Below are 10,000 nucleotides of genomic sequence, written 5' to 3'. Positions count from 1 at the left end.
TGTTACAGTCCTGGACTCAGGTGTGTGTTACAGTCCTGGACTCAGGTGTGTGTGTGTGTGTTACAGTCCTGGACTCAGGTGTGTGTGTGTGTGTGTTACAGTCCTGGAGTCAGGTGTGTGTGTGTGTTACAGTCCTGGACTCAGGTGTGTGTGTGTGTGTGTGTGTGTGTGTGTTACAGTCCTGGACTCAGTTGTGTGTGTGTGTGTGTGTGTGTGTGTGTGTTACAGTCCTGGACTCAGGTGTGTGTGTGTTACAGTCCTGGACTCCGGTGTGTGCGTGTGTGTGTGTGTGTGTGTTACAGTCCTGGACTCAGGTGTGTGTTACAGTCCTGGACTCAGGTGTGTGTGTGTGTGTGTGTTACAGTCCTGGACTCAGGTGTGTGTGTGTGTGTGTGTTACAGTCCTTGACTCAGGTGTGTGTGTAAGTGTTACAGTCCTGGACTCAGGTGTGTGTGTGTGTGTTACAGTCCTGGACTCAGGTGTGTGTGTGTGTGTGTGTGTTACAGTCCTGGAGTCAGGTGTGTGTGTGTGTGTGTGTGTGTTACAGTCCTGGACTCAGGTGTGTGTGTGTGTGTGTTACAGTCCTGGACTCAGGTGTGTGTGTTACAGTCCTGGACTCAGGTGTGTGTGTGTGTGTCTGTGTATATGTTACAGTCCTGGACTCAGGTGTGTGTGTGTGTGTTTGTGTGTGTTACAGTCCTGGACTCAGGTGTTTGTGTGTGTGTGTGTGTGTGTGTTACCCTAACCCCGGACTCAGGTGTGTGTGTGTGTGTGTGTTACAGTCCTGGACTCAGGTGTGTGTGTGTTACAGTCCTGGACTCAGGTGTGTGTGTGTGTGTTACAGTCCTGGACTCAGGTGTGTGTGTGTTACAGTCCTGGACTCAGGTGTGTGTGTTACAGTCCTGGACTCAGGTGTGTGTGTTACAGTCCTGGACTCAGTTGTGTGTGTGTGTGTGTGTGTGTATATGTTACAGTCCTGGACTCAGGTGTGTGTGTGTGTGTGTGTGTGTGTGTATATGTTACAGTCCTTGACTCAGGTGTGTGTGTGTGTGTGTGTTACAGTCCTGGACTCAGGTGTGTGTTACAGTCCTGGACTCAGGTGTGTGTTACAGTCCTGGACTCAGGTGTGTGTGTGTATGTGTGTTACAGTCCTGGACTCAGGTGTGTGTGTGTGTGTGTGTGTTACAGTCCTGGACTCAGGTGTGTGTGTGTGTGTGTTACAGTCCTGGACTCAGGTGTGTGTGTGTGTGTGTGTGTGTGTGTTACCCTAACCCCGGACTCAGGTGTGTGTGTGTGTGTGTGTGTGTGTTACAGTCCTGGACTCAGGTGTGTGTGTGTTACAGTCCTGGACTCAGGTGTGTGTTACAGTCCTGGACTCAGGTGTGTGTTACAGTCCTGGACTCAGGTGTGTGTGTGTGTGTTACAGTCCTGGACTCAGGTGTGTGTTACAGTCCTGGACTCAGGTGTGTGTGTGTGTGTGTGTGTGTGTTACAGTCCTGGACTCAGGTGTGTGTGTGTGTGTGTTACAGTCCTGGACTCAGTTGTGTGTGTGTGTGTGTGTGTGTGTGTGTTACAGTCCTGGACTCAGGTGTGTGTGTGTTACAGTCCTGGACTCCGGTGTGTGCGTGTGTGTGTGTGTTACAGTCCTGGACTCAGGTGTGTGTTACAGTCCTGGACTCAGGTGTGTGTGTGTGTGTGTGTTACAGTCCTGGACTCAGGTGTGTGTGTGTGTGTGTGTGTGTTACAGTCCTGGAGTCAGGTGTGTGTGTGTGTGTGTGTGTGTGTGTGTTACAGTCCTGGACTCAGGTGTGTGTGTGTGTGTGTGTTACAGTCCTGGACTCAGGTGTGTGTGTGTTACAGTCCTGGACTCAGGTGTGTGTGTTACAGTCCTGGACTCAGTTGTGTGTGTGTGTGTGTGTGTGTTACAGTCCTGGACTCAGGTGTGTGTGTGTGTGTGTGTGTGTATATATGTTACAGTCCTGGACTCAGGTGTGTGTGTGTGTGTGTGTGTGTGTGTTTGTTTTACAGTCCTGGACTCAGGTGTGTGTTTGTGTGTGTTACAGTCCTGGACTCAGGTGTTTGTGTGTGTGTGTGTGTGTGTGTGTTACCCTAACCCCGGACTCAGGTGTGTGTGTGTGTGTGTGTTACAGTCCTGGACTCAGGTGTGTGTGTGTTACAGTCCTGGACTCAGGTGTGTGTTACAGTCCTGGACTCAGGTGTGTGTGTGTGTGTTACAGTCCTTGACTCAGGTGTGTGTGTGTGTGTGTGTTACAGTCCTGGACTCAGGTGTGTGTTACAGTCCTGGACTCAGGTGTGTGTTACAGTCCTGGACTCAGGTGTGTGTGTGTATGTGTGTTACAGTCCTGGACTCAGGTGTGTGTGTGTGTGTGTGTGTTACAGTCCTGGACTCAGGTGTGTGTGTGTGTGTGTTACAGTCCTGGACTCAGGTGTGTGTGTGTGTGTGTGTGTGTGTTACCCTAACCCCGGACTCAGGTGTGTGTGTGTGTGTGTGTGTGTTACAGTCCTGGACTCAGGTGTGTGTGTGTTACAGTCCTGGACTCAGGTGTGTGTTACAGTCCTGGACTCAGGTGTGTGTTACAGTCCTGGACTCAGGTGTGTGTGTGTGTGTTACAGTCCTGGACTCAGGTGTGTGTTACAGTCCTGGACTCAGGTGTGTGTGTGTGTGTGTGTGTGTGTTACAGTCCTGGACTCAGGTGTGTGTGTGTGTGTGTTACAGTCCTGGACTCAGTTGTGTGTGTGTGTGTGTGTGTGTGTGTGTGTTACAGTCCTGGACTCAGGTGTGTGTGTGTTACAGTCCTGGACTCCGGTGTGTGCGTGTGTGTGTGTGTTACAGTCCTGGACTCAGGTGTGTGTTACAGTCCTGGACTCAGGTGTGTGTGTGTGTGTGTGTGTTACAGTCCTGGACTCAGGTGTGTGTGTGTGTGTGTTACAGTCCTGGAGTCAGGTGTGTGTGTGTGTGTGTGTGTGTGTGTGTTACAGTCCTGGACTCAGGTGTGTGTGTGTGTGTGTTACAGTCCTGGACTCAGGTGTGTGTGTGTTACAGTCCTGGACTCAGGTGTGTGTGTTACAGTCCTGGACTCAGTTGTGTGTGTGTGTGTGTGTGTGTGTTACAGTCCTGGACTCAGGTGTGTGTGTGTGTGTGTGTGTGTATATATGTTACAGTCCTGGACTCAGGTGTGTGTGTGTGTGTGTGTGTGTGTGTTTGTTTTACAGTCCTGGACTCAGGTGTGTGTTTGTGTGTGTTACAGTCCTGGACTCAGGTGTTTGTGTGTGTGTGTGTGTGTGTTACCCTAACCCCGGACTCAGGTGTGTGTGTGTGTGTGTGTTACAGTCCTGGACTCAGGTGTGTGTGTGTTACAGTCCTGGACTCAGGTGTGTGTTACAGTCCTGGACTCAGGTGTGTGTGTGTGTGTTACAGTCCTGGACTCAGGTGTGTGTGTGTGTGTTACAGTCCTGGAGTCAGGTGTGTGTGTGTGTTACAGTCCTGGACTCAGGTGTGTGTGTGTGTGTGTGTGTGTTACAGTCCTGGACTCAGTTGTGTGTGTGTGTGTGTGTGTTACAGTCCTGGACTCAGGTGTGTGTGTGTTACAGTCCTGGACTCCGGTGTGTGCGTGTGTGTGTGTGTTACAGTCCTGGACTCAGGTGTGTGTGTGTGTTACAGTCCTTGACTCAGGTGTGTGTGTAAGTGTTACAGTCCTGGACTCAGGTGTGTGTGTGTGTGTGTGTTACAGTCCTGGACTCAGGTGTGTGTGTGTGTGTGTGTGTTACAGTCCTGGACTCAGGTGTGTGTGTGTGTGTGTTACAGTCCTGGACTCAGGTGTGTGTGTTACAGTCCTGGACTCAGGTGTGTGTGTGTGTGTCTGTGTATATGTTACAGTCCTGGACTCAGGTGTGTGTGTGTGTGTTTGTGTGTGTTACAGTCCTGGACTCAGGTGTTTGTGTGTGTGTGTGTGTGTGTGTGTTACAGTCCTGGACTCAGGTGTGTGTGTGTTACAGTCCTGGACTCAGGTGTGTGTTACAGTCCTGGACTCAGGTGTGTGTTACAGTCCTGGACTCAGGTGTGTGTGTGTGTGTTACAGTCCTGGACTCAGGTGTGTGTGTTACAGTCCTGGACTCAGGTGTGTGTGTTACAGTCCTGGACTCAGTTGTGTGTGTGTGTGTGTGTGTGTGTGTATGTTACAGTCCTGGACTCAGGTGTGTGTGTGTGTGTGTGTGTGTATGTATATGTTACAGTCCTTGACTCAGGTGTGTGTGTGTGTGTTACAGTCCTGGACTCAGGTGTGTGTTACAGTCCTGGACTCAGGTGTGTGTTACAGTCCTGGACTCAGGTGTGTGTTACAGTCCTGGACTCAGGTGTGTGTGTGTATGTGTGTTACAGTCCTGGACTCAGGTGTGTGTGTGTGTGTGTTACAGTCCTGGACTCAGGTGTGTGTGTGTGTGTGTTACAGTCCTGGACTCAGGTGTGTGTGTGTTACAGTCCTGGACTCAGGTGTGTGTGTGTGTGTGTGTGTGTGTGTTACAGTCCTGGACTCAGGTGTGTGTGTGTGTTTTTGTGTGTGTTACAGTCCTGGACTCAGGTGTGTGTGTGTGTGTTACAGTCCTGGACTCAGGTGTGTGTGTGTGTGTGTTACAGTCCTGGACTCAGGTGTGTGTGTGTGTGTGTGTGTGTTACAGTCCTGGACTCAGGTGTGTGTGTGTTACAGTCCTGGACTCAGGTGTGTGTGTGTGTGTTACAGTCCTGGACTCAGGTGTGTGTGTGTTACAGTCCTGGACTCAGGTGTGTGTGTGTGTGTATATGTTACAGTCCTGGACTCAGGTGTGTGTGTGTGTGTGTGTGTGTGTTTGTTTTACAGTCCTGGACTCAGGTGTGTGTGTGTGTTTGTGTGTGTTACAGTCCTGGACTCAGGTGTGTGTGTGTGTGTGTGTGTGTGTTACAGTCCTGGAGTCAGGTGTGTGTGTGTGTGTGTGTGTTACAGTCCTGGACTCAGGTGTGTGTGTGTTACAGTCCTGGACTCAGGTGTGTGTGTTACAGTCCTTGACTCAGGTGTGTGTGTGTGTGTGTTACAGTCCTGGACTCAGGTGTGTGTGTGTGTGTTTGTTTGTTTTACAGTCCTGGACTCAGGTGTGTGTTTGTGTGTGTGTGTGTGTGTTACAGTCCTGGACTCAGGTGTGTGTTACAGTCCTGGACTCAGGTGTGTGTTACAGTCCTGGACTCAGGTGTGTGTTACAGTCCTGGACTCAGGTGTGTGTGTGTATGTGTGTTACAGTTCTGGACTCAGGTGTGTGGTGTGTGTGTGTGTGTGTGTGTGTGTGTTACAGTCCTGGACTCAGGTGTGTGTGTGTGTGTGTTACAGTCCTGGACTTAGGTGTGTGTGTGTGTGTGTGTGTGTGTGTGTGTGTGTGTGTGTGTTACAGTCCTGGACTCCGGTATGTGCGTGTGTTACAGTCCTGGACTCAGGTGTGTGTTTGTGTGTGTTACAGTCCTGGACTCAGGTGTGTGTGTGTGTGTGTGTTACAGTCCTGGAGTCAGGTGTGTGTGTGTGTGTGTGTGTGTGTGTGTGTGTGTGTGTTACAGTCCTGGACTCAGGTGTGTGTGTGTTACAGTCCTGGACTCAGGTGTGTGTGTGTGTGTTACAGTCCTGGAGTCAGGTGTGTGTGTTTTTGTTACAGTCCTGGACTCAGGTGTGTGTGTGTGTGTGTGTGTGTTATAGTCCTGGACTCAGGTGTGTGTTACAGTCCTGGACTCAGGTGTGTGTGTGTGTGTGTGTGTTACAGTCCTGGACTCAGGTGTGTGTGTGTGTGTGTGTTACAGTCCTGGACTCAGGTGTGTGTGTGTGTGTGTTACAGTCCTGGACTCAGGTGTGTGTGTGTTACAGTCCTGGACTCAGGTGTGTGTGTGTGTGTTACAGTCCTGGACTCAGGTGTTTGTGTGTTACAGTCCTGGACTCAGGTGTGTGTGTGTGTTACAGTCCTGGACTCAGGTGTGTGTGTGTTACAGTCCTGGACTCAGGTGTGTGTGTGTTACAGTCCTGGACTCAGGTGGTCCGTCACACTGAGGCTCTGTCCAGGATTATCAGGACTCATGCAGACGAGCTGAACTCCGGACCTCTGCACAAACTCACAACTCTGATCCGAGACAAACAACAAGTCAAGAAGACATATCAACAACTGCACCAGAGCATGGAGATGCAACACCTCAAGGTACACACACACACACACACACACACACAGAGACACACGCACTCACACAGACACTCACAAACACAGAGACACACTCACACAGACACACACGCACACACAGGCACACACGCACACACACTCACACTCACACACACACACACACACAGACACTCAGGACCACACACCATGACCAGGGACCCACACACAATGACCAGGGACCCACACACCATGACCAGGGACCCACACACCATGACCAGGGACCCACACACCATGACCAGGGACCCACACACAATGACCAGGGACCCACACACAATGACCAGGGACACACACACCATGACCAGGGACCCACACACAATGACCAGGGACACACACACCATGACCAGTGACCCACACACCATGACCAGGGACCCACACACCATGACCAGGGACACACACCATGACCAGGGACACACACACCATGACCAGGGACCCACACACAATGACCAGGGACCCACACACCATGACCAGGGACACACACTCCATGACCAGGGACCCACACACCATGATCAGGGACCCACACACCATGACCAGGGACACACACACCATGACCAGGGACACACACACCATGACCAGGGACCCACACACCATGACCAGGGACCCACACACCATGACCAGGGACACACACACCATGACCAGGGACACACACACCATGACCAGGGACCCACACACCATGACCAGGGACCACACACCAGGACCAGGGACCACACACCATGACCAGGGACCCACACACACCATGACCAGGGACCCACACACCATGACCAGGGACCCACACACAATGACCAGGGACCACACACAAGGACCAGGGACACACACACCATGACCAGGGACACACACACCATGACCAGGGACCCACACACCATGACCAGGGACCCACACCATGACCAGGGACCCACACCATGACCAGGGACCCACACCATGACCAGGGACCCACACACCATGACCAGGGACCCACACACCATGACCAGAGACCCACACACCATGACCAGGGACCCACACACCATGACCAGGGACCACACACCATGACCAGGGACCCACACACCATGACCAGGGACCCACACACCATGACCAGTGACCCACACACCATGACCAGGGACCCACACACCATGACCAGGGACCACACACCATGACCAGGGACCCACACACCATGACCAGGGACCCACACACCATGACCAGTGACCCACACACCATGACCAGTGACCCACACACCATGACCAGGGACCCACACACACCATGACCAGGGACCACACACAATGACCAGGGACACACACACCATGTCCAGGGACACACACACCATGACCAGGGACCCACACCATGACCAGGGACCACACACCATGACCAGGGACACACACCATTACCAGGGACCCACACACCATGCCCAGGGACCCACACACCATGCCCAGGGACCCACACACCATGACCAGGGACCCACACACCATGACCAGAGACCCACACACCATGACCAGGGACCCACACACAATGACCAGGGACACACACACCATGACCAGGGACACACACACCATGACCAGGGACCCACACCATGACCAGGGACCCACACACCATGACCAGGGACACACACACCATGACCAGGGACCCACACACCATGACCAGGGACCCACACCATGACCAGGGACCCACACCATGACCAGGGACCCACACACCATGACCAGAGACCCACACACCATGACCAGGGACCCACACACCATGACCAGGGACCACACACCATGACCAGGGACCCACACACCATGACCAGTGACCCACACCATGACCAGGGACCCACACCATGACCAGGGACCCACACACCATGACCAGAGACCCACACACCATGACCAGGGACCCACACACCATGACCAGGGACCACACACCATGACCAGGGACACACACACCATGACCAGGGACCACACACAATGACCAGGGACACACACACCATGTCCAGGGACCCACACACAATGACCAGGGACACACACACCATGTCCAGGGACACACACACCATGTCCAGGGACACACACACCATGACCAGGGACCCACACCATGACCAGGGACCACACACCATGACCAGGGACACACACCATGACCAGGGACCCACACACCATGACCAGGGACCCACACACCATGCCCAGGGACCCACACACCATGACCAGGGACCCACACACCATGACCAGGGACCCACACACCATGACCAGGGACCCACACACCATGCCCAGGGACCCACACACCATGCCCAGGGACCCACACCCCATGACCAGGGACCCACACCCCATGACCAGGGACCCACACACCATGACCAGGGACCCACACACCATGACCAGGGACCACACACCATGACCAGGGACCCACACACACCATGACCAGGGACCCACACACATCATTTCTCCCTGTGGCCCTCAGAGGCAACTGTTGTTGTGATTTTGGGCCTTACAAAAATAAATTGATTTGATTTGATTTGATGACCAGGGACCCACACACAATGACCAGGGACCCACACACAATGACCAGGGACCACACACAATGACCAGGGACACACACACCATGACCAGGGACACACACACCATGACCAGGGACCCACACCATGACCAGGGACCCACACCATGACCAGGGACCACACACAATGACCAGGGACCACACACCATGACCAGGGACCCACACACACAATGACCAGGGACCACACACCATGACCAGGGACCACACACGCCCCCCAGGGGCGTCGGCCCGAGAAAGCTGAAATATGGTGAAAATGTAGTTGAGAGGAACATCAAACGATCCAGTTTATTTTTTAACCGTCATTATGTTTTATCTACAATTTCAGAAATTTCCCAAATTAAAAATGTTCTTCTTTTTGCACAAAGTCCCAATGTGAAGCTGCTGGAGTGAAACAAGTGTCACGATGTTCTCACAGGAGGAAATACATGTGTTTGATCAACGTTATGACATTTAGCAGAAAATATCGGCAGTATGGCGAGGGTCAATCATTGCCGCTTGCGGCAATATTGTTTACTCTAATTTTTAAATAAATAAATCCAACCAAATTATTTCCGGTCAATAAAATGCAGATTTAGAAAGTAAAAAACAACACAACACACACTCACTAGCAAACTCACAGCCAATCAGAGCAGAGGCAGACAGAACGGACCAATCAGAGCAGAGCATTCTTTCATCAAACAAACTTCAAACTTAAATGTTTCAGGCTACAAAGAGCGATCTGGAGAAGCTGAAGGCCACGTATCGACAACTGAGCCGAGACGCCAACGCCGCTCGAGACAAGTACAGAGAGGCCACGAGCAAAGGTACGAGCTGTAGACCGGTTATGATCCTTCTAGAAACCTGTCTAAACCCCCTAAACCTGTCTAGACCCCCTAAACCTCTCTAGACCCTGTGGGTTCTGGACCCTGTGGGTTCTGGACCCTGTCGGTTCTGGAACCTGTCGGTTCTGGAACCTGTCTAACCCTGTCCTGGTCCTGTAAACTCTGTCCAGGGCGGGAGGCGGAGAAGGCGCGCGATCGTTACGACAAAGCTTTGGTGAAGCTTCATAACGTTCACAATCAGTACGTGCTGGCAGTGGGCGGGGCCAGGACACAACAGGAAGTGCACCACAACAGCTCCGCCCCCTCGCTCCTGGACGCCCTCCAGAGGCTGCAGCAGGACATGACGCTGGCGCTGTACGGTTCAGAAAGAATGTTCCTCTGAGACGGAGCACATCACTTTTCTTAGTGTTTTTAACAGTTCAATCTTGTCTTTTCACTATTGTTGAGCTCAGATTTCTCTT

General features: G+C 52.4%; 1 protein-coding gene across 3 annotated transcripts in view; it reads left to right on the top strand.

Moving 5' to 3' along the window:
• fer (fer (fps/fes related) tyrosine kinase) overlaps positions 1-10,000 on the top strand; it is a 123,015-nt gene that overhangs the window by 30,758 nt on the left and 82,257 nt on the right. For 2 of the 3 annotated variants that reach the window (XM_072453398.1, XM_072453396.1), the window contains exons 5-7: positions 6,049-6,222; positions 9,422-9,521; positions 9,710-9,893. In XM_072453398.1, the coding sequence (XP_072309499.1) occupies positions 6,049-6,222; positions 9,422-9,521; positions 9,710-9,893 (458 nt within the window). The remainder of the gene's footprint in view (positions 1-6,048; positions 6,223-9,421; positions 9,522-9,709; positions 9,894-10,000) is intronic. The other variant, XM_072453397.1, reaches the window with a different exon arrangement.

The sequence above is a fragment of the Eucyclogobius newberryi genome, unplaced genomic scaffold, assembly GCF_026437365.1.
Source record: "Eucyclogobius newberryi isolate DKJ021-1_F unplaced genomic scaffold, fEucNew1.0.hap1 SCAF_2, whole genome shotgun sequence".
Lineage (NCBI taxonomy): Eukaryota > Metazoa > Chordata > Actinopteri > Gobiiformes > Gobiidae > Eucyclogobius > Eucyclogobius newberryi.
This window is presented reverse-complemented; position numbering and strand designations above follow the sequence as displayed.